This window comes from Polypterus senegalus, chromosome 14, assembly GCF_016835505.1.
Source record: "Polypterus senegalus isolate Bchr_013 chromosome 14, ASM1683550v1, whole genome shotgun sequence".
NCBI classification, from domain to species: domain Eukaryota; kingdom Metazoa; phylum Chordata; class Cladistia; order Polypteriformes; family Polypteridae; genus Polypterus; species Polypterus senegalus.
This window is the reverse complement of record NC_053167.1, coordinates 129,949,324-129,975,401: the sequence shown is the minus strand read 5'-3', so window position 1 is coordinate 129,975,401 and position 26,078 is coordinate 129,949,324. Positions and strand designations below refer to the sequence as shown.

The following is a 26,078-nucleotide window of genomic DNA, read 5'->3' as shown; positions in this document are numbered from 1 at the left end:
TATTAAATCGCTGTTTATTTATTAGGTGGCCTTGTATTTGTTGTTTTTTCTTTTTTTTGTTAAAATGTTTTCAATGTGTGTAAGTTTTTTGTTTTTGTTACCCAGAGAATGTGCAAAATTGGCCTCTGGTGAGAGAATTACTGTGAGTAAAAGTGGGAATGGTGCTCTCCAACATTTGGCTAAAATGGAAAATGCCTATTTAGGGAACAAACATAAAGCAGGCATCGCATTGTATGACTTCTAGTTGGATGGGACGTCAGCCTTTATGCAGTTGCTGATCTTGTTACTTGAAAGTGTCTGAAACATGACTAGGAATCGCAGTTGATGAGACTCCATAATGACTTTCCAGCATAGTTTTTCATTTCCAAAGTATTGCAAGGTCACTGTGTGCCAACAGCTAATAAATGGCGTCGTCTCTGCACGCTGGCTTTCCAGGTATGGCGTTTTCCGTTGTAATTTCTCCTTCTCTCTCTCTTTTTTTTTTTCCCAGACAGATGAACCTTACTTCTGCTTGTGAGGTTTCCTATTTCTCATAGTTGCATTCTATGTATTTTACATTCAATTAAAACCCAGATGCCTTTCTTTTAACATAATGCACCAAATTAAAGGCAAACAAATTATGTGCAAAGTACCTTAATGGTGCTTTATAAGTAATGCAGTAATAAAAATCTCAAATGCATGCTTTGAAGCAAATGCACAGTTAAAATTATATGAATGCCAGAATAAATTAAAGACCACAATTATCACTGAAAATGTGTACTTTATACTTTGTTTCACTTAAATATAACATAGTAACTGACATTTAACAAAGTTTAAGTACTGACATCAGAAACGACATAAATGACAATAATAAAAAATACACCTAAGCAGTTGCTCCTTTACCTTTTATTATTACATTATTTACTGACTCCTGTCAATGATTGAGGCTAGGGATCGCGGGTATAGATGTAATCAATCCCTGGGGCATATTCCTTCTTAACTTAATATAGCCATGGAGGCCTGCTTAGTTAGTGATAAATTAGATAATTAGTATAACATTACAGTAACTTCAAGCTATAAAAACCTTTTTGACCACTATAGAATTTAGTGATGTCCATGATGTTCAGATAACACACTTATGCATTTGAATAAAAGAAAATATGGTTAGCCAAGTACAAGCAGGTAGTTAACTGCTGTAGGACAGAGAGAGAGAGCATTGCCCATTTTGCCAAGGTTTTATTGGCACACAGGCCCTGATAAGAAAACAGTTTTAACCAGGATGCAGAAATTCAGCTACACCTGACACACACCACCTGCATTCCAGAGTGAACGGCTGAACTGCAGGTTGAACCAACGCTTTGGTCAGCTCTGTTCATCTCTGATAACAACGGTGAAAGTCAGAGTTGTCGCACAAAACAAAACTAACGGTGGCCTTGACGCCTTTCCTATACCTTCCACATCATGTAACTATTCTGTGTCGGTGCAGCAGAAGGTGTACATCATTTTGGGTGCATGGAACATGTAGAACACAGCTGAGATAAAGAGAAATATCTTGTTAAATCGGTATCCTACCAGAAGGCAGTGTACTGTACTGCCATCAATGTCACCTAATGCACGGAATCCAATTCAAGTTTGCTGAGAGTCTGTACTAACAGCATCTGGCTCAAAGCAGGAGCCAAACATGAGCCTGCCACTAGTTCAGTATAGGGCCTACTTGGGTTTCTGTAGTATTCAGTTAAGTCCAGTTTTATTTATTTATTTATTTTTAACAGTGCAGACTCACAGTGTAATTGGACGTACTTATCATAGCTAATTTTACAAATGACTAAATGCATAGTACACATAGATACACAGATTTGTTTAAATAGACAGGAAATCAAAGCGGTTTGAAACATATAAACCAAACCTAACAATATTGGCCATTAATTACTTGAGATGTGGCGATTGACAGCAGAGGAGAGGAAAACAGAAACTCTGCAACTTTGCTCAAGACCTCAATCAGCCCTTTGGTCATTCTGTAGTATAGTCTGTGTTGGGGTGTCTAATAAAATGACAGAATCTTTTTCCATCCATTGATTCCAGTGCTCTCAGCATCTTGCATTTCTTTCTGCAGGCTGGAAAACCAATTGGAAGCAGAGCAGCTTGAAGTGTAGCAGTATTAAATAAAAGGGGGCCCAAGCCAGTATTAAAAGTGAAATTTTAAACCTAGCCAAAGCTCGACAGCCAGATGAGGATTACCGTGGTTTAATTGCTGCAGGACTTGGGCATCCGCATTGGCATTTAGATATTGGGCAGTTTCCAACAGTGAATTGTGGTTGAAGTTGGTAGTTTAGAATATCATATGATGGCACACAAAATTGGGATCAAAAGAGAAATACTGTTACTGAGAGAAACCGTTCTGCTCAGCAGTGAATGCATTCTGGGCTCGCTTTAGCTGCAGTTCACTACACTTGTGGCATTTTCACTGCTTGTTGCTGTTGTGGTTTTGAACACAAGCGACACCTTAAATGAAACATGCAGGTTACTGCTTGTGTTCATGATTTGTCTGTCTGTCTTGCTTCCCACTGCCAACTTTTTTGGAATACATTCTCGCAGTCTTATAGCATGCTAAAGGACCCCCTCCCCCCTATATTGTCAAATTTGGGAACAATTTTGAGCAAGAAATGAATTGTAGAATATACTTCAGGGAAATGTATACATGTGGGACCCTGTAGGCCAGGGCTGAGATGAAATACCCAGATCGTTGGAAACTCAATTAATACGTAGCCTAAGGAGAGGATTAGGGCATCTATTCCAAATTCCCCTTTATGTGATTGGACCCTTTTATTTTCTGGTCCAATCCCGAATTAATGCGGATTAGGACTGTGGGCATGTCTTTTGAAGAGGCCTGAATTGCTAATAGGTTTATCCCTCGGTAGCACATTTCTAATGGAAGTAGTTCAGACCTCTGACTTGAGCTTGGGCGATTGTTGGAATTAGTTTCCCATTCCTTTAAGGCCGTTCAGGTTAAGGCCCCACGTGCATGGTATCCATAAGCACTGTCGTCTTCCTTAGAAACAAAAGAAGCCAATCCAGAAGAGACATTCAAACATGACATCCTTAGACCTGCTCATTTTTCAGTTATATGCTTTATCCTGCTGATTTGGCTTCATCTGTCATCTTGCCTCTATTTGTCTCTTTTTTTTCCCTTACTTGCTCACCTGATACTAAGATGCAGTAGCTTATATTGATCATTCAATTCCATCAACTTCCTTGTTGGCTCGATTAAAAGCTAATGAAAAAATCACTTAAAGAATGAACTCGCCTAAAAATGTGAAATGGCAAAGCATTTCGTTTATAAAGCATCATTATTAAGGAATGACTAATTTTGCTCTCCAAATATTTGGTGTATCTTGCAGAAATGTTTATTAAAAAAGCCACACTTTTATACCATGAATGTGTTTGCAAAATGGGTACCAAACTGAGCCTCTTAATTTTCTCTTTTGAAAGTTAAGTTTATATTAAACAATGCATCTGTTCTCAAAATAGCGGAGTCCATTTTGACCAATCGCTAAACAAAGATCTGCCATTATATATATACACACACACACACACACACACACACACACACACTTGACCATGTGCTGGCAACAATTTTATATGAAGCCTCTTCAGCTATATAAGACTGGCCAATGCCAACTTGGTAGCCTTGGATGTGAAGGAAGTGAATCAGAAATTGAATTCAACTTTTATGTATTACTAGGCTGTCCCGCCTTTTAAGGCGACCGACTTTTAAGTTGACCACTTCGTAAGGCAATTTGATATTTTATACAAGCTCATTAATTTGGTTGTATTGCATTTGAGCGGTATTACTTTAATACTTGTAGTTTATTTTTGTGATGAAATTTAAACTTTTTTTTCTATATTGAGGTCGCCCTTTTGAACCTCCTGATATTTACAGGCATTTGTACTCCATCAACATTAATTATTTCCAGAGACATAATTTTGTCTATTTTTCCAGCGCATCGCGCACAAAAGCAAGGGAACAATGGGAGCACCAGAACTCCGCTCACATCATGTCTCTTCGTACCGCAAGCTGCAAGTAGTAAGTCTGTGATAAGCGGAATACCGCTACGCTTTCCACTCACGGGACGGAAGGACAATCCCGACCGCTTTTATATAGTAAGAAAGAAGAAGAAATCGCACAGCCTGGAGTAGAAAATCATCTTTTACCTGGAAAAACGAAACTACAAATCCCATCGTGCATTGCAAAATGGACGGGGGTGTGAAACTCTGCGCCTGCGTAGCACTCACGGGACGGAAGGACAATCCCGACCGCTTTTACATAGAAGGACAGTTCAATATGTAGTGTACGAGCCACTTGCTAGTTTTAAGTTCTATTTTAGGTTTTTCTATAAATTAGTGCACAGTATGTGGGAGGTTCTTATAAATCCCCACAAGCTGAATTGAACTGGTATATGCTAACCATTCCTTGTGCCTCTGACCATAGATTAGTCTCAGTTAGTGACCTGACTTGCCGAGAGTAAGGCTTGGAAGGCACAAGGTTTCAAACTGTGACTTAACACCCTCAGTTGTATGTGCAGAGTCATACGTTTAGAACGTACTGAATGTGGAGTAGAGCATGGAGAAACAATTGAGGTTTAACAAGAAGAAACATTTTTCCTTTTTTTTGCCTTTTATTCTATGTGTCTAACGACCTTTCTATATTCTTTTGTGCACTGTTTGCTTTTGAATTTTCACTAAACTCTTTTAAAACAAACCTTTTTGGACTGAGAGATTTCTTTTGGTACATATGTGGCTCATGTTTGAGCTGCATGTAGGAATAATTATCATTAAAGGTTATGCTCCTTATTAAAATGTGTATGTTAAGGTACCACAGCAGCATTTTTTACTTATTAATTATGACTTTTAATTTTTTATGATTTATTTAAAGGAAAAGGTTGTGGATCTTGTTATGTAGAGGTCATTGTCTCACTCTGTATATAACGTGATAAGATGTCCATCTCTTCAGTGTCCATTCCCTTGCCTAGGCATAATTTTCTTCCAGAGTTCAATGGATTTTGTGTCCAATGAGATAAGGCAAGTGGTTGGCATAAGATAGTAACCCACCCATATATTACATCGTCTACCGTCTACAAGAGGACTGTAATGTCAAAAGAGGAAAAAGTGATGCAAGAGCTAAAAATGTCCAGTGAAAGAAGACCAAATGCCCCACAAAGAAAGGGGGGATGTAAGGCATATCTGAACATAATGGACAAACTTCCCATTGTACCCTAGAGCCTGTTTTAATAGACCGGTGTTTTGCAATTCTGTTTTAATGAAACAATCAGAATGTTAATGGAGATTATTTTGATTGGCTTATTTATGTGGTCATACAGTGTGTAGATATGTATAGATATGAATATAGATATCTATATCTTTGTATTTATGTTAATGTATTTATAGCTGCAGAAGGTGGAGGAAAGACCATTTCACACTATGTGGAAGATTTTTCATTGTAAAGTGGAAAACAAAAGATGAGATTTTATGACTGGCTTAAAATAAGTGTATGCTAAAGTACAGAGACTTGTAGAAGATGTGATTTATTTGTTTGTATCTTAAAGTAAAGCTGCCAAGGGAAAACTTGGCAGCTGGCAGCCAGTCATTCTGGATTGTTCAGTAGGAGAGTAATCACCCCTTTCTGTTTAAGTTGATTTAAAAAAAATAAATAAATAAAAATACATAAACATGAATTCAGGGTTCTACTTGCCAGTATAGTCTTGCCTTACTAATTAGGAACATGTGCCGCTAACTTGCATTTGCTGTAGCTAAGCAGAACAATGAGGTGGTTTTGTGTTTTTATTAGTGTGTGTATATAATGATGTTACCTCTAGAGCAGAGTCAGCAAAACTGTACCCTGTGGTCTGTTCTCTAAGAATGTGCCCAAAATTTCACATTGTTTTAAAACTACAGCAGCAATGTAGCAAATCTGAAAGCCATGCAGTACAAATAAGTGGTGTATAGCTACTCCACACTCGTGATTGTCATTGCCACAGATACATTACTCCCAAAATATGTAAGTGGAAGAAAATCAAGTTACCCAAATAGGATTTATTCTACCTATTTATATGTTCTTTACTTCTAATCTGCTTTTCCTGGTTTGCATCACCACATCAACATGCCGAGGTTAGGGTGAACTGGTCTTTTCATTTCGGTATCCATCTTCCAACTCCTACTGGGGAATTCCCAAATGTTCCCAGGCCACTTGAGAAATCTAATCTGAAATCCCTGGCTGAATCTGGATCTTCTCCCATTAGTCCACATATGTTGCATGCACTATGGCAGCACCCCGGGAGAATCGTAACTACATTCCCAGACCATCTTCTGTTGATCCTTAGAAACAGCAGCTCTACTCCCAAGTGTCCTTGTATTGTTGAACTCTTCACCTTAACATGAAGCTCGGACCATGTACAAGAAAGTTATTTCAGCTGCTTCTACTTACAGGCTTATGCAGTGTGGTGTTGCACTTTCTCTAAATAAATATGCAGTGTAGAAATGTATGTGGGTGGCACTGTGGCGCAGTGGTAGCACTGCTGCCTCGCAGTTAGGAGACCCGGGTTTGCTTCCTGGATCCTCCCTGCGCGGAGTTTGCATGTTCTTCCCATGTCTGCATGGGTTTCCTTCGGGCGCTCCGGTTTCCTCCCACGGTCCAAAGACATGCAGGTTAGGTGGATTGGCGATTCTAAATTGGCCCTAGTGTGTGCTTGGTGTGTGGGTGTGTCCTGTTGTGGGTTGGCACCCTGCCCGGGATTGGTTCCTGCCTTGTGCCCTGTGTTGGCTGGGATTGGCTCCAGCGGACCTCGGTGACCCTGTGATCGGATTCAACAGGATGGAAATGTATGTAATTTATTTTTGGGAAAGGCAGCGATAATTGTCAATTTCCACTCAAATTTTTTTATTATAATTTCATGATCATCCTGTCTGTAAAAGCTTGAAGTTGTAGCATTCCAAGCAGGTGTTTTACACAGCAAATAAAGATATAGTACCATAAAATTACATTTAGAACATTAGAAGTTTTTTTTTCTTTTACTTTGCATGTGTAATTTTTCTTGTTTTAAGTATAGAATCTTAAATGAATACTCCACCCAACAGTGGTATTTTTTTATTTGTTACTTATCCCATTTAATTTTTTTTAATGATGACTGAGAAATGTTTAATGTCTTGTTTTCATGAAGAACAAAGATTCTGACATACAAGGCCTCTGTGGTGACCACTGCTGGACAAAAGCAAGCAATATGAAAAAGTCATGAAAGTCCTCATGTCATGTCATTTACTTGTATAATATTTTTACTTCAATATTGTTAAGTAAACCACTTCTGAGTAATGCTGTCATGAACAAAAATTGAACATACTTCGATGCAAAAAGAACATTTAAATTGTAGACTTGCCTCCCTTCATTATTGATATTCATAGTACTTCGGGATTATTTAGCAGCAGTATATGAAACTGCAGGGGTGAGTTTATTTTCTGCTTGTTGACGCATCTCACACATGCACAACTCGCGACATATACACTTATTTGCATTTCTTTACCTTTTAATCTTCAGTCTTGCATGTGTCTCAGTGCGCGTGGCTTTGTTTATCATGTGAACGGCAATGTTGGCCACTTAATAAAGCAGCTACTGGGCTGAATTTCTGAGCAATGAATGAGGCTGAGTGGCGCATCTTCAGTTCCAATGCTCAGGTGTGTTCCATTTTCATCACAAGAGCATTTTTACTCAGGTGTGGTTTATTGAACAATATTTTACTAAAAGTGCATGTGTTTGGGACTGTATGATTTGACATGTTAATTATGGGATGTGGACTTTTTGATACTGTTTGCTTTTGGACACCATAGACCCCAGTTATATCAGATATTTTCTCTCTATTTTGCTTGAAAACATGATAGATTATAAAAAAAAAAAAATCTTGGGGAGACGAGACGTGATCTTCTCGGAAGACAATTTGAAGTCCTGCAAGAGACACTTGCTCCCAGCTCTTAAAACAACGACAAGCAAAACACGCAGCTCACCAGCAACAGAAAGCTAGCAGATGATCCGACCGCTTCTCCCTAGTGTGCATTCAGCCACATATATTGTGTGCTACACACACACACACACACACACACACACACACATATATATATATATATATATATATATATATATATATATATATATACACACACACAGTAAACCCTCCTCGATCGCGGCGGTTGCGTTCCAGACCCCTCCTCGCAATAAGTGAAAATCCGCGAAGTAGAAACCATATGTTTCTACGGTTATTTTTATATATTTTAAGCCCTTATAAACTCTCCCACACTGTTTATAAATATTCCCTACACAGTTATACAGCATAATCCCTTTGTATTCTCTTAGATATTAGGTAAGATTCATTGAAATATGTATATAAACACATTGTTTATATACAGTAAAACCCAAATATTATTTTAAAGATATCGAGTGTCTCCGATATCACATATGTTACAGCCATTACGATAGACAGGCCACCAGCAATAAATACGTACAATGCAAGAAAAATAGTGTACAGTAAATGTGTGTACAGTGACACTAAACGTACGTACATGTACTAAGTACTGTAAGTAGAAAATTAATTATGGTTACTCATCAACAATGACACGATGACTTGTCTGATAACAATGAGTTTAATTTTACTGCACAACAAAGGAGAGCGTTACAGCCCTTAAAGGAGCCACTTCAGGCGATTGTGTAGCACCGCCGTTGTTCTTCTTCAATCCAAATCCCTAAAGCAGATTCCATCCAGACTACTGCCTTATTAAATCCACTTACAACTCGTTTTGCACCCTGGTTAAAAGGACACAGTGGCCGTAGATCTTATATTCCTTTCCTACTTTTTAAATAAAAAGAATCGTAGCCTTCAACAAATCCAAAACGTTTACCTTTTCGGCAATCGTTAACATCTTCCGTTTGTGCTAGAGCACGGCCCCTGAAGCAGTAGCAGATCGTTTTGGAGCCATAATGAAGAGCTTGACTACGCACAAAGATAAACACAAAAGAGCACAACTCTTTACACAGCGAAACACGTTGATGGTGAATGAGCGAGACGAGACTTCCTGATTAACGCTGCATTCAGCACACAGGAACTTAACTGTGTGCTCTGATTGGTTAGCTTCTCAGTCATCCGCCAATAGCGTCCCTTGTATGAAATCAACTGGGCAAACCATCTGAGGAAGCATGTACAGGAAGTAAAAAGACACATTGTTCGCAGAACCCGCGAAGCAGCGAAAAATATGCGTTATATATTTAGTTATGCTTTCATATAAAATCCGCGATAGAGTGAAGCCGCGAAAGTAGTTAGGAAGCATAAGCGATTATGAATCAACTTCACCTGCTTTGGTGCAAATGAAACAAGCAACAGCGAGACAATCCCCAAACAGGGAATGCTGCCCACAGACAGTTGCTCCCTCCTTATCCTTCCTGAACGATTCTCCTCTAGTTTTGCATTTTGCTAATGTCCTTTTCACTACTGGTAGCTTGAGGTGGTACCTGCAGCTGATTCATGTGGCACAGGCAGTCCAGCCTTTCCAGGATGGCAGCTGGCTTAATGCTAAATCAAACTTAAATCAAAAATATTGTATATCAAAAGGAAGATATGTGTAAAATGTGCTGAGTGGTGCACCTCTTAAGGCTAGTGCTAAACACCTCCCATCTTCTATCATGCTTTTAGGATGTTGCCGACATGATTGTAGGGTACCAGGGTTTTGAGTGTGTCTGGCTGCATCTTACGTGCATATCTCCTTAGTTTGAAAAATTCCAAATGTGTGCAAGTTCTTCCACTATGAATGTGCTTGCTTTGCTGCTATGGCTTTGTCTTTCCAGCTTAACGATCAGATGATTTTTGTACTGCACTACTAATTAGATGATTATAAAAAAAAAAAAAAAAAAATTTGCCCAGCACTCATTTGTGTTGTAACAGCATGAAATTTCACAACGCCTGGCATATGTTGACATAGTGGCTGTTGGGCTGTAATGCTTCTGAAGAATTGGAAAAGGGTGAAAACAGCTGTGTTTAGCAGAGAAGACATGTTAATGTGCTGTGTGGGAAAACAAAGCTAATGCGTCCTTTTACTAGACAAAGATTGGAAACTGTGTAGTGAAGCAGGCATTTTATAATATAGAATTGCTGAGTTAAACCAAACGGCAGTGATGCTTCCAGCCACTTTAACAACCAATCGTGCAACTTTTATGTTCAATCCCTCAAGGTGCACACCAGCATATAGGAGGCTGAAAATGCAATCAGGAGTACTGCACAAAGCAGTGCAAGATAGACGGATTCACTGTGTGTATTAGATATATCTGTATGTGTATGTATATATGTGTGTGTGTGTGTGTGTGTGTGTAAATTTATCATTTTGAATTGAAAAATCACTGAGAATTTTAGTTCATTGTATTTTTATCACACTTCTACTTAAAGGCACAGTTTTGGTATACTCATCACATATACAGAATGTTGTGCAAAACCTAGAGTAGCATTGTATAGTGGAACTGTTTTTCCTATTAAAAATGAATGGGAAAGGACATTAAGATGTACCATGCATAATTTATATTCTCCCTTTATACAACATTATAACTTAAGAATCAAAGATAATACTGTAAAATGTACAAGTTAAACACTCGAAACCTAAATAAGTGCAGTTAAAGAATTATTCTGCCCTAAATAAGTACAGTTAAACAATTATTCTTACCATGAAGGATACAAAGAATCTTGCTAGCTTTGAATGCAGGCTTTGTACCAGACTTTTCTATCTTTTATTTGGAAGAGGAGAAACAGAATTATCAAGGGTTTCATCTCCACCTCCTTTAAAAATCTTCAGATGCTTCTTTGCATCTAACTGGAGTAGCACTGAACACACATGGGAAGCAGTGCATCAAGCCTCATAGGCAGGCAGCGATAGATGTACACAATTCGTTCAATTTGACGTGTTACCTTTATTTTACTATACCATCCTATTAACTACTTTTCCGTTCTATTATGAATTCTTCATTCTCACATATGTATATTTGTATTTATGTAAATGCTGTATAATGCTGTAATATTTGAGTATATTTGTTTAGTTTTTATTGTGCCAAGAATCAAATAAAGGTTGACAAATTTCTGGTATGTATCTGAACAAAACAAATTCATAAGTCTGTTCTACTCCGAGATGGTCCTTTGAGATGTCAGTCGGCATGGATGTGTGACTATTACTCCCATCTTATCGTAATAAGAGGAACTGCTTATATCTTTAGTGTTGTGCTGTTCCAAACAGCTAATTTAGACTCGGCACCATAGAAATGATTCCAGATAAGGCCAAGCATCACATAAAAGGTGGATAGAAAAAAATGAGTTGACCCATTACAGATAACAGGAAACCCTCTTGACCTTTGCCACTTTAATTTTTTTTTAATAGGAATAGATTTGTACTATTTTTGCAGTCTCCAAAATAGGAATAGGAATATACCTTATCGGTACATTGTTTAAACTGTGTGATTCTTTGTTAGAAGACCCATTAAGTTGTAGTAGATGAATCAACTCATAATTAAAATTAGATTGGTACATATTTACAATATAACATTTCAGTTCAGAGTGGGTGATATAAGAGTTCATCAGCTGTACAGTAATTCTTTTTCCAATATGAATTTGAAAAGACTATTAAATATTAGTGGAAAGCTTGCACAGACATTTAAAATTAATTTAAATTACATTTGCCATTCTATGCATGTTATTGGAGGCGGTTGTGATGGTGCAGGTCAGCTCCACGCTGACCAGTGCATTGAAAGAGCCTCTGGAACACTAACACACCTGAGGGATGAGCCTATGTAATGCAAAGGATAGGTGTAGGTGCAAAAGTACACCACCGCTTTTATTTAAACAGTTCAAAACAGAGTCTCCAAAAAGAACAGGGCAAATCTTCAATTAATAAATAATCCATAAAATGAAGTAAATTGTGGAGGTTAAAAACCAAATAAGTAATCCATTTAAACAAGATTAAAATCATGCACGCGTCTTCTCATTAAAATTACAGTTCCAAGTCCTCCTCTTAAAACGGACATCTGTCTGGCTTATCCTTTTTGTATCTCACTGCACAGAGAAACGTCATCCAGCAGGCACAGACACCCTTCAATCCTGCTTGTGTCCCCGCTGCTTAAATTAGTGGCGATCCATTGGGGAGCCACCAAGCCTCCACCCCTTTGACTCCTGCTGCCTTCCTGGACTTACATGGCGAGTCCTCCAGTGTATTGTGGTTGCTTCTACTTTCTGGCTGCTCAGCGGGACAACGTTCAGCTCTCTCTTGAGTGCTGGCTGCATGCTCCTGTCCCTGGAGCTTCATTGCCGTCTGCCTGCATCCTTTCCATCGCAAATGGCTCCCTTGTGCTCCTGCCCTCCTCCTCTCCTTTTCATTAACCTCTGTCAATTTTCCTTTCATGTCTCCTTTTTCTTTCATCTATTTTTCTCTGTTTACTTTTTTTTGTGCCGGCTCATCCTTATATGCCTCTGTGGGTTCAGCATCCCAATCGCACAATGCAGGAAGCTGATGAAGCAATTGAGACGGACCACACCCTCACGTGCAGTTACGTATCACCCCAATAATCTCACTAACTTCCTGTGGCTGCACGAGCATGCACATCCACGAAGATCAAGCCATCAATTTATTTATTTATTTATTTATTTATTCAAACAACCCCTGATTTCTCAGCCATGGACCTGCTATTCTACAGTGGTAAATGTGGTTTAGTGTCCGTGTATTAGTGCCTTGAAAGTATTGCCTTTGTGTGTGAACTTCTTGTACAAGTATATGACATACAGTGGAACCTCAATTCACAAATGTCTCGGAACACGTACAAAAGGGTTATGAGCAAAAAGTTCGTCAAACTTTTGCATCTGTTCACGACCACACACTTGGTATACAAACAAGCCAGTTTCCCTTCCGGTTTGTGTGCGCCGATGATTTCCGCACGTGTCGCATTGTTCTCGGTCAGACGTGCGTGCTTTCGCTGTGAACTCTTTGTGCTCTACTGTATTTCATGTGCTTTTGCAGTTAACCATGGCTTCTAAGTAAGTGAAGAGTGGTGAGAAGAAAGGTTTGAAGAAAATTGTAATCGAAGTAAAGAAAGAAATTGTTGAAAAGTATGAGCGTGACGTTTGTGTTACTGATCTTGCCGCCGAGTACAAGAAGTCAGAATCTGCAATTTTCGACTCTTCTAAAGCAGAAAGAGGCCATTAAAGCAGCTCATGTTGCAAAAGGAGTTACAGTGTTAACCAGGCAGAGGCCTCAAGTGCTGGGAGAGGTGGAAAAACTGTAACCTCCTCTCCACCCAGTTCCTCCTCACTTCCTTCATGCCAGAACTGGACTCATGTAAGGTTAGTTTTCTTGGTGGTTTATGGTTGGTTTTTATATAATGGATTTTTCAAATTTTCATTGTTCGGTTCGTAGCGTGAATTGTTGCAATGTTACTTTTCTTGGTGGTTTATTAAATTACGGATTTTTCAAATGTTTATTTTTTTCCCTGTGGTTAAAACTCATTAAAAAAGTGTTTACAGCAAGGGTTCGTAAGGCTGTAGCGTGAACTCTTGCAATGTTAGTCTTCTGTTGTTCAAGGTTTTCTCAGTGTTTTTACATTTAGTTCGCTATTACGCTGTGCATTCTATGGTGTAGTTAACTATATTTGTGCTTAAAAATCTTTAAAAATATATATACACTCATAGTTTGTACAGTCTGGAATGGATTAATTGTATTTACATACATTCCTATGGGGGGAATTACTTCGGGTCACGACCAAATCAGGTTATGACCAGAGTTTTGGAATGAATTACGGTCGTGAACTGAGGTTCCAGTGAGCCTATCCTTTTAAGTATATTAGAACATTGGAACAATTATGATAGGAACAGGTGATTGAGCCCAACCAGCTTGTCCATCCTATTCATCTAGAATTGTCCTAAATAACATCAGTTTGATATTTTACACTCTTTAAAGTTGTGCTTTTTACCACCAAGTTACCCAGAGTGCTGTGCTGTTCAGTGATTTTTTTTTTTCTCTTTTTCTGATACAATCAACAAGGTAGAACAGAAAGAAGTTAAATCTTGTGCTGTGTTTTTCTTGGCAGTGGCAATGTGAGTGAGAGACAAGCTACACTTTTATCGGTTCAAGGGAAGAGAATACCTGCTGTCAAATCTTTTTGAGTAGCAGAGCGGTAACAAGCATTTCAGCCTATAAGAGGACACCCGTGTGCTCAGATAATTTGTATATTTAAAAAAATACTTTTAAGTCCAAAAATTATATTCATATACGTATCATTACATTTCCATGAATGCCACAAAAAATCCAACCCAAAGAAATCCTGATATTACTACTACTTAATGTGTCAGAGATATACAGTAACTAAGACATTGTCTGCTGGCCCATTTATTTACCACGATGCTGCAATGTAGGTCTGTACATATGTGATCAAAAATAAACTCTATCAAACCTCTTAAATGTTAAAACATTTATTGGAAAGCAACAGATTTATCAACAGTAACTCTGTCAAAATTCGGAAAATTATAAATCAATCCAATTAAAAATGTAAAGAAACTGTTAATTTATTTGCACCAGCAACTTGAGAGACCTTGAAGCATGGCAATATTCAGCCATGTCTCCCTAAATAACAGAATATGGTTCTGACCAGTGCATTGATAGTCGATTTTGTCGGTAAGCCTCTTTTTCTGATGTCATTTTTCCCAGGCAGACGTTGGATTCAAGCTGCTGCGTCTGCATTGCTGCATACCATTCTAGCCATCCACCCGCAGCATGCAGGGCTGTGTCTGTGTCATTTTCACCACAGTGATGTGTCAGGTGTACACCTGACTAGATATAACATACACCTACCTAAACTAACCTCACTTGACCTAACATTAACATAATACATCACATAAATTAATAATTATTGAAATACAGTAATATATTAATAACAATACTAACACTGTAATGTGACCATTTACAACAGCATTTCTGTGCTATTTGATTTCATTCTTTGTATCATTATGGAAGATCTGTCGTTTAAATGTGCTGTTATTAGTTAAAATATTGTTCACCAAGTCATGATTCTGTGTGTGTGCGTATGTGTATATATGTATATGTCAGTCAGTCATTATCCAACCCGATATATCCTAACTACAGGGTCAGCTGGAGCCAATCCCAGCCAACACAGGGCGCAAGGCAAGAGCAAATCCCGGGCAGAGTGCCTACCCACCGCTGTATATTTATATATAACGTATGTGCATATGTAGCTTCTTTTACTTATTGTTTATGGTTCATCAAAGCCTTTAGGTTTGTTTGTGTTTGTTTTTTTTTTTTAAGAACTGTTTGATATTTCTGTTTATGTGGAGTCCAGAGTGATGCTTTAACCCTGTGGTGTCTCAAAACTATTAGGAAAAGTTTTACCTGAGGGCCATATGGTATTGATTTCTGGCCCTGCCAACTAAACTCGTAATTGTCCAGATGTTGAAATTGGCTGTTTTAGATTACATAATGCCACTTTTTTAATTGTTAAGAATTTGGATTTAGCAAATGAATTTGATCTAGTACACTCTAATACACCAGAAATTGTTTTTTTATACCTTTTACTACTGCTCTGGTTGGGCATTGATTTGCCCAGCAATTTGGAGCATAGAACTTTTTCGTTTGGTCTTTCATGACCACTTCTTAAAATGTTTGACTATAGACCAGATATTTTTCTGTAGCAGCTAAACTGAAATTGAGGAAAATGCTGTTAATAAAAGAAACTTTTCCTACAGGCAAGTCTTAAAAGGCACCCCATAGTGACAGTGCTCCCAGCCCAAAAATCCAGCAGTTGTGTTAAGTCACATGGGAAAACCATGCGGCCTGACAAAATGCTGAAGCAAAGGTCGCGAGCTGTCATCAGGCTGCCCCTGCCAGCATAGCAGTATGAATTACTTAGGGAAAGTGATCAGGCTGGCATGTTATGCGAGATCACAAACATAACTCATGTCTTGTCATTAGGTCTGTGTTGCTTTTAGTTAACATAAAAGAGGAGGTTGAAAAAATGAGAGGGCATTATGTAACTAAAAATGAAACCTTCTATATTAGATGTCTTTAATTCTTTGAATCTTGTGCTGTTAAAAATTCAGTGAGTTCTCAGTTTTTACTTTTCAAGATCTTTGTCTTAAAACCATTTTCTTCTGGGATTTGGTGTCAGTAGTTCCATTAGTGAGGGGAACCTCAGAGACGCCAGTTTTAGGTGCCTGATAGCTAAGGGTGTTGGTCTTGTTTTGAAATACTCATAGTCTGTTTTTTTTTTTCCTTTTGTTTTTCAGAGAATATTCAACTCCTTTGTGTACACTGAAAAAAATTCCAATGGGGAGACAGAAGTTCAGCAGGTGAGTGAGTGATTAAGTGCATTTAAACCGATGTTCTCCTGTACACCTTGCATTTCACTTACTGCTACTGAAGTGACTCAAAATCTCCAACAAGTTGGGCTTGTAAACTGGAAAGATGGCATTCTTTGCTGCCACATCATGACATCTGAAATGAAGTGCTTTTACAAAAATTTTTTTTGTAGGTAGTTTGAAAATAGAGAGATAAAGGTGCTGTTATCTGATATGTTTAATTTTGAAATGATCTGCCCATTTTCTTGATCTTTTATTTCCATGTTCTGATAATACTGTGCATTAAGAACTTCCAGAATTTATCTATAGATCATTATACTGAGAGGAGTGGTTTGCATGGGAGAGTTTAGTTCATACCATTTCAGTACAAGATTTTCAGACATTTGAGGTTTGTCTGCATGGAACGGGCTTGTTGAATGGCAATACATGGAGTTAGGAAATGAAAATGTATGCAGCTTTTTGTTTTGTACTAAAAAAAATCTATCCATCTGTTTAATGAACTTGTACTAGTTTTTTGTTGGATTCTGTGACTCTGAATCTGTTTCTGCAGTTTTAGAGTTTTAAGACTGGTCATATTTCCATCTAACCCACATTATTTTTGGAATAGACTGAAAAAAAACTACATTAAAATGAGGAAACGGCAACCTAGGCTAGGATTTGAACCTGGTTTTCTAGAGCTGTCTTGCGTTTCCTATAGGATACTCAAATCAGCTGTTGTATAACACTGGAAACATTTGTCAGTTGTTTTAGTATCTGTAAAATAATATTCTTTCTCTGGTTTTTTGGCATGGTATCCCTACCATTGAAAAGCATTAAAAATGCAACAGGACTTATAATTGAGTTTGATTGTGGGCTTTTCTTGGGGCATTCCCAGTGCTTCTCATCCCACAACCGACAAATGACTATTTGCCACATCATAGGGTTTTGTTTGCACTACAGAGAGAGGGGCAAAACCACACACTGTTCCCTAAAGATCTCAACCCTGCAATACTGAAAAGTGCTGACAAATGTTGCTCATGTCCTTCTGTCTAGGCAAGGACAGAGCGATGTTTGGCAATCTTGTATATATTAATTACATATCCTGAAGTTCATGTGTCACAGACTTGAGAGTGACAGCAGTGAAGTGTTGTCATTGAGATTCTTTAAAGGTCTAATACATACTGTATGAATCCAGAAAGGATTTGTCAAATTTCTTTTCAGTATTTATAGGAGGGATACTCTGATTAGGTTTATTAGAGCCAATATCAATCAAAAAACTGGCCAGTTCGGAATCCTATTCTGATTTTGTTTTCTTTGTTCTTTTAAATTTTCCTGTTTAACCAGCTGTTTTGAAGTCTTATGTTCAATATTAAAGTGGTATTGTTATAATTAAACTGTAGACCATAGGTGGTGCTTTTCATTTGTAATCAGCAAAATGAAATTCTGTAGGCTTAATGTAACCACAAAAATACTAAAATAAAAACTCTTCTTAATACATTAATGAAAATATTTATCCATAATACACATTCCATAAAAGAGAATAGAAATTCTTGTCATAATTACATGCCACAATACAATAAACTGTTCATGTTTATCAAGAGCATATACTGTAACCCTGAATTGCTTATCAAGTTTACACGTGAAATCAAAGTATTTGGCTCTTAATCTAGCAAGCCTGTTTTTTGTTCCATAATGAGGACAATATCTTTTTTTAATCTGTTCTTTTTCTAATTAAAGATTTGAGCTGCTGTTCCTCTGCAAGCACACAATGACTCCTCACTTTCCCTTTTGTCCGTTTATTACTCCACTTTCTGTAATGTAAAAGGTAATATTGCTGCCTTCACTCTCTTCTAAAGTTCATTTTTCTGATTCTCAAGCAACATTTGAAATGTCAATGTGAAAACAGTAATTTAGATTTTTTTTTTTTTTACAAACAATAAAAAAAAAACAAAAAAACAGATTTCTCATTGATACAGATATTTAGACCCTTTCCTCAGTACTTCCTTGATGTACCTTTGGTAGGAATGTCAGCCAGGAATCTTCTTGGGTTTGACATGACAAGCTTCACACACCTGAACTTAAGGATTCTCTGCTATTCTTCTCTACAGATCCCTTCAAGCTCGGTCAGGTTGGCTGGAGACTGTTGGTGGGTAGCTATCTACAGGTCTCTCCAGAGATGTTTGATTAGGCTTAGGTCTGGCCTCTGGCTGGACAACTTAAGGACTTTCCCTGAGTTTTCCCTAAGCCACTCCTGTGTTGTCTAGTCTTTGTGCTTGTACTGTTGGAAGGTGAACATGAGGCTCAGAGCAGTCTGGAGCAGGTTTTCATTAAAAATATCTCTGTACATTGCTCCATTGACATTTCCCTCAACACTGTCTGTTCTCCCAGTCCCTGTTACTGAAAAACCACCCCACAGAATGCTACTATCTCCATGCTTCATTTTTGAATGTTGTGCCAAGATTCTTCCAGACATTACGCTATTCTTAGTTTCATCACACCAGACAATCTTGTTTCCCATAGTCAAAGTCCTTTAGGTGCATCTTGTAAACTCCAAGCAGGCTTTATTGCCTCTTTTACTGAGGAGAGGCTTCTGTTTGGCCATTCTTTAGATAGCCAAGATTGGTTTGGAGTGTTGCAGTGATGATTATCTTTTTGGAAGTTTCTCCCATCTCTTGAACTCAGCCAGAGAGACATCAGGTTTTCGGTCAACTCTCTTACGATAGACCTTCTCTCCCATTACTCACTTTATCCAGATGGCCAGCTCTATGAAGAGTTGTGATTGTTCCAAAATTTTTCAGTTTAGGAATAGTGGAGGTCACTGAGCCCTTGGGAACCTTCAATGCTGCAGACATTTTTTGTAGCCTTTCCCAAATTTCTGCATTGACACAGTCCAGTCATTAAGCTCTGAAAGGAATTCCATGGCTTAGTTTTTGCTCAGTTGTGGGACCTTCTATAGATCGGTCTGTGCCCTCTACTAATTACGTTCAATTAACTGAATGGACAACAGGTGGACTCCAAATATCTCTCTATTATAAAAGGAAATCCTGGGGTGAGACTTTCTCTGAGAATTTCAACTCCCACAAAAGATCATTTCAGGTCCTGCGAGGCGAGACTTTTTGCCAAGAGATTTTGACAAGTCCCGCCCTCCTTTGAAACATTTACAACCACGCCCACAATCCAGTCACTGCTCATTCGTGTGAATGCTATTGTCAGACACAGTTCCTGCGCTCTCAGCTTCAAGCGGGGTTGAACATAAAAGAAAAACAGCAGAAGACAAAGTAGAACGTCAAAGAGGTTCAAAAACGTTGGCGCAATACACATGTTAGAGATAATGAAAGTACTAAAATTCGAAAGTCTCAAAACACTGATAGTAAAAATCGCATTAGCGCTAACAAATGGAAATTATTACTCGGTGAAATAACGGAATAGTGAAAAGAGATCGAATGTATGGACATAGGTAATATGACAGAAGTATGTAGATATTTGTTAGCTTTAAACTTTAAGTCGGAGACTTGTAGATCGTCTAATTCGTGTTGCCATCAGGAAAAAGTAGTGTTTCTTGTTTCCCAATGAAGAGGCCAATCCGTGAGATTTAAAAGATTTGTTGTTTGGTGAAAGTGAAATCCACATTTGCGAGTGGCAAGGAGATGCGAAGTGGCTGGTGCATAGCACAGGCTGTGGGGGTTGGCGAGCGAAGTGAGCAGGGTGCGAAGCCCCCTAGTCTTAATGATGATCAAAAGAGTTGTATGCATTTGAGCCAAATTATAAGTATCATAGCAAAGGGTCTGAATACTAACGTCAGTGCGATGTTTCAGTTTATTTTTTAATAAATTTGCAGAATTTACTAACATCCTGTTTTTGCTCAATATACTTGGATATTGAGTATTGCTTGACATGGGAGAAACTAAATTTAAATGATTTTTACATAAGGCTGTTGGTTGTACCTTGGAAAGTATTGTTCTTACATCAAAATAATTTTACAGGGCGTCATTGTTTTCTTTTGTTTGATTTTTCTATAAATTTAGATATTGTCTTCATTTAAAAACAAATGGTTATCTTTGCATATGAGGTACAGCTTTTTAAGGACTGTCTTACCTCTGAAAGTTCTTAAAGAAATTCTAGCAAGTTCTCCTTTTTTTATAGGCGTTGGGTGGGGGAGTGCTTGCATTTTCATTTCGATGGCCACTCTGGGCACTTTTCTCTTTCAGATTTGCTGTCGTAAATCCAGCTGATGCAGGTTCTTCAGAACTGAATCATCTGGCAAAGCTTTTAATTATAAATGAAGTGCATTGGGTTGGAGTGCGCTCAGGCAGATGGACCTCCTTGCTTTGAATGCTGGAAAGAGCAAACAAATAAGCTGCTATTATTAGTTTCTTAGAACTTCATGTTATTGATGCAATAAATTCCTATCAAATAAAATATGTGCTTGGTGCTTTTTCAAATGATGTGTGCACAGACACAGAGCTCCCCACTGTGTGCTTGTGATTTTAAGTGTTTCACAGTCTGAGAATTAAACTGCAAATAACCAAATTTTAAAGCATGTTTATTTGCATTATATCATTTGTTTGGAGCCTTTAAGCTTATGAATTGTGTCTTGAAAATATATTGTTGATTCTCTCTAAAATCTATGCAGATAGTCTTTAACCCCTTATGTCTTATGTAGTTTAAATAACTTATGTGTTATTATGTGTTATTGTGTTTAAATAACCTACTCAAAAATAAATGGCCATTCTTATTTAATAAAAGTTTCAAATAGCTGAAGAAAGTAGCGTGTTAACACTCCAATTATTTTTTAATAAAGTATTTTATATGAGCATCAATATCAACTAATAAAAACATTTTTAGGAATTTCTACCCAAAAGAACTAGATTTTACAGTATACACCCTAGAGATTTTATGATGCGCAACATGGAATGATTGTATTTTCTGCCCCAATCTGTCTGCTATCTGATGAAAAGTTCTACTGTTTGGCACAAGGTGTCCCCCTTTTTGGAAACATTTAGTCTCATTCATCTAAATAATCTCTCAAAACAAGTGTTTCAGTTGCAGTTGCATTTTTATTATTTAGAAAGAAAATATACACGCATACTGTGTTACTTTGTAGCAACAAGTAAATAATTTGTAATTTTGTACATTTAATTATACTGTATATCACCCAAACCTTTACATTCCGATTTATTTTTCATGCCAGCCATTGAAACAGTCTCTTTACAGTAAGATGCCGAGAAATCTTACATTTTGTATAATAGATTAAGGGTTTTTGTGCTGCAATTCACTCGTCTTCTACTGCCTTCTGTTTCAGTTTCCCCCAGTTTCGTGCGTTTTTATTAATTTATGTATTTTTTGTTGCTGCTTCTTTTTTCTTTGCATTTCACATCTGGAGTAAACTAAGTACATCAGTCATTTTCGTACTAGCATTTTCCAGTGCTTGGGGCCATATCTTTTCTGGCAGCCCTGGATGCAGTGCAGAAAACAACCCTGGACAAAGTACACCTATAAACCTAAACCATTTATACAGGGGCCAATATATATACTGTATGTGTATATAGTGTCCAATCATCCTAAACAGCACATTTGTGGCGTGTAGGTTTAAAACTGGCATACTCTGGAACAGCAGTCACTCCCAAGTGAAACTGAGCGAAGTGGAGTGGCTCTATACACATACATTCCATCGAAGAGCATTTCCTTGTAAAACTGGAAGAGCACTGCCCATAAAAATAGCATTGTGAGAACGAGCAGAGAACAATGTCTGGATATGGTAATTGAAGCCATGATGCTCTAATGGTAAAACTGCATGTAGTGACGCAGCAATGTTATACTATAAAGCGATGGCCACAAAGTAAGCATAGCATAGAGTCCTTCAGGAAGAGCAAGTCAAAGCTGTTTCGTGTGGTCTGTAACTTTTGAAGGACTTCTTCAACCTTTTTCTTTTTTTTTTTGTGAAAGAAGACATGTCCCTAGTACAAACTAAGTCCTGTTGTGCATTAACCAGACATTCCCCATGCACTCTCTCAGTAGTTTTGTGTATAAAGGTGCGTAAAGATGAGCTGTCATTTAATATGAATGATCAATCATAGACAACTATACACCTTTGGACTGCCCTGAACCTCAGCGCTAAAATGCTAACGATCCTGTTGCGGGTATGTGGCTCGATATAGGTGGGATTTTTGTTAAATGCAGGTTTACTCTGCTCACACATGCTACTTGGCTCTGCATTTATGTGTGCAAATTGCATATTTTACTAATGAAGGAGAGCAGCCAACATAAGTGACTACTGGTGAGTCTAGGTACCTGGTAGCTCTTAATGGAAACTCTCCACCTGAACATGTACTCGTCGATAGGTGACCAACACTACACTAAACAGTGGACACACACTGTAAAGACGTCCTTTTAAACAAGAAAAAAACTAAAACTCATTTACTTGTGTTGCATAATCTACATGTCTTTTATACAGTCACTAACATTTTGGCTAGCATGTTGTTTAGTGGTTGGTTCCTGAATTACTGGCAGTTATGCCAAAAGAGACTGTGCTCTGTTGGGCCCTTGAGCAAAGCCCTTAACCTGCAATTGCTCCGTCCTGGGTATGCGGCTAATCTGCATCCATCCCTGTATATAGGCCCTCCAACCTGCAGGGAAAAACTTGGGGGTTGGTGGCAAAATGGGCACTCCAGCCACCATAAAAAAACCTCATACTGTTCCACTCCATCTGAACTAGTGTGATTCTGGAAGTTTTGTGAGACTAAGGTCTACATGTGATTTGTGGGCTTGGAAAAGGTATATGACACCATCCTTTGGGGTGTCCTGTTGCGGATACTTCAGGAATATGTGGCACTGAGCCACCTGTTGTGGACTAATCAGTCCCTGTATGACCGGAGTTAGGGCTTGGTTCACTTTGTAAGTCAGACTCATGTGGGGTTCCACCAGGGCTGCTCTTTGTCACCAGTTCTATTCATAATTTTTATGGACAGAATTTATAGGTGCAGCCAAGAAGTGGAGCAAGTCCAGTTTGATTGCATCAGGATCGTATCCCTGGTTTTTGAATATGATGTGGGTCATACAGGGTTCATTGGACAGTGACCTTAGACACGCACTAGGTTGGTGTGCATTGAATTATGAAGCAGCCAGGATGAAGCTCCGCACCTCCAAGGCAGATGTCATGGTTGTCAGCCAGAAATGGGTAGAGTGCCCCCTTACGTGTTGGGGATGAGTTGCTGCCTCAAGTGGAGGAGTATGGGGATCTTGAGATTTTGTTCACGAGTGAGGGAAGAAGAGAATGGGAGATTGATAGGTGGATCAGAGCAATGTCCACAGTCATACGGATGTTGTACCAATCAGTCATGGTGAAGATGGATGATCTATGCTCCTGCCCTTACCATAGCCAGATAATTCAGGAGAAGCTAAAAGTAGAGCTGCTCCTCCCAAACATTGAAAGATGCCACTGGAGATGGTTCAGAGATCTAATTAGGATGACTCCTGGATGCCTCCCTGGAGGCAGACCTAGGACACGCTGGGAATATTATATCTCTGGACCAGCCTGGGAATTCCTTGAAATGCCTCATTAGGGTAGTGGGTGGTTGGAGGGGGGTATAGGGATGTCTGGGCACCCTTGCTTACACTGAAGCATCCTACAACCTGGACTCAAGATAAGCTATAGAAAATGAATGAATGAATGAATGGAGTGATGGACCGACCACCATTATCCACAGATGCACAAGGTACTATTTCTTAGAGCTTTGCAAGTACATCCATACCCCAGTTAACATGCTTAGTTCTTTAGTGATACTTTATTTTTAATTTCAGCAAGCCCATCTATACTTCTTGGTTAAGTTTTTCCATATACAGTATCTGTGGTGGTAAAGATAATTTAAAATTATAATGTCTCTGTCCCCCTGTTTTTGAAGTTACAGCTGCTCTATCTTCTCTAGCAGCTCCATGCAGTTTTTTATTCACTCATTTCCAGTTTTTTATTTTCCAAATGTAAAATGCCTCGCACCTTCAGTCTTTCTTCATAGCAAATGCCCTTTTTTTCTAGAATGAACTTAGCTCCACCACTCTTATTTTTTTTTTCTAACATTGTAATGTTTACTTTAAGTACAGAGACAAAATCTACACGCAATATTCTTGTTGAGGGCTCAAGTGTGTTTATGCAGATTTAACAGAACTTCTGTTCACCTTTAGTTTGGTGTTTTTACTGTAAAGTGTTTTGTCTCATTAATCATCATCTCTTCTGTACTTGAATCTTGTTTTAAGAACACTGATTAAAATCTTTTAGGAGTTCATGAAGTGTGTGTTGCTCTTAAAAGTACTGACTATTTGAAGTTTATTTTATTAATACAGTACAGAAAGGGAGCTTTGGGTTTACAGTTTTTTTTCTTTGTGTATGATGATTAGGTAAGTCCGCCTGATCCAGTTTTATTTTCATATTTGGTTTCTGTATTTTTCCTCCTTGTATCTAAGCCAATACTGCTGCTTTACTTGGTTTCAGTTAATTTCTGGGTTGAGATGTTTGCTTAATTGCCTTTTCACTACTTGAGCCTGTAAAAGGATTATAATGTTGTTTAGTTTCAGTCCATGACCTAAGCCATTTCCATGTATGGTGACTGGAGATGCTTCATTGTCCAACTGTCTCTCTGCGAACTCCCTGCAATGGACTGGAGGGCCCTTCAGCCTTGAATGGCACTTGTGTTGTTCGGCTGGCAACCCTGAACAGGAAAAACATCAATAAATGGGATGAAATGGTATTGTGTGGCTAATCACAGCCAGATCCTTTTGTCTCAAACTTCTAGTCATCTTGCATAAATAATTTTGCCCTTCCAAAAAGCTATGGCAGCCCTTTACTTCAGTCAGTCTCACTCTTATATTTTCTACAAATGTGCTGCTGATGTGCTGACTCTTGTGCATCATATATATGTGGTGGTTATTGTCTAGCCAGTGCATCTATTCTCCACTATTAAGGTGAAGTGCATCCTTTGTGTATTAGAGTAGCATGGTCACTTGAAATATTTAGAACCCTAGGATCACATTTATTATTAATGTTTATTAGCTAATAAAGGTCATCACTATTGGTTTTGCTCCATTTTGGTTTCCTTACAAGAAATAAAAATTTTGGTAGCCCGCTTACTCTGTTTTTTGTAACTGTTCTGTGAGTATTGCTGGGTATTAGAACAAGAGGTTATTGAAAAGTCAGCTGCTCGACCACCTTCTTGGCAAGGGGCCAATTTAGTGCCGCCCAAAAGCTCTTCTCTGCTTCAAATTGGCAAGAATTACGTCTGGGATTTGAAACCACAAGCTTGTGGCTTGACCTGCACCAGTGTGTGGTGTATCCTGCTGGGTGAGCTGCAGAGCAGTTCTTGTGCACCTCTTCACTTTTTCTGCTTGCAGTTTTAGAAGCCCTTCAGTGCCTGCTTGAGGACTGCATTCTAAATGTCTTATTGGAGTGTTATAAGTCAGATCAGGATTTGAACCTGTCGCATCTGTGGGTACCATTTATATAGTATGTTCCCATTTGTTCTTTCCAAGTTTGCGTGCTGTGTAGAGTTGGCTTATAGTGTGTATGTGTGTATTGTCATGTACTGAGTGGAACAAACCGCAATTTGCCCTATTCCAGACTTGGCATGGTTGGCAGTATTTGCATTATGACTGCTGAATGAAGAGCTCAGGTGAAGTCACCTGAAAGGGTAGCTTTTGCAGCAGCTT

General features: G+C 38.4%; 1 protein-coding gene across 1 annotated transcript in view; it reads left to right on the top strand.

Moving 5' to 3' along the window:
- Positions 1-26,078, top strand: part of cachd1 (cache domain containing 1) — a 247,090-nt gene that overhangs the window by 90,415 nt on the left and 130,597 nt on the right. Inside the window, exon 2 of the mRNA XM_039736092.1 lies at positions 16,332-16,394. Within this exon, the coding sequence (XP_039592026.1) occupies positions 16,332-16,394 (63 nt within the window). The remainder of the gene's footprint in view (positions 1-16,331; positions 16,395-26,078) is intronic.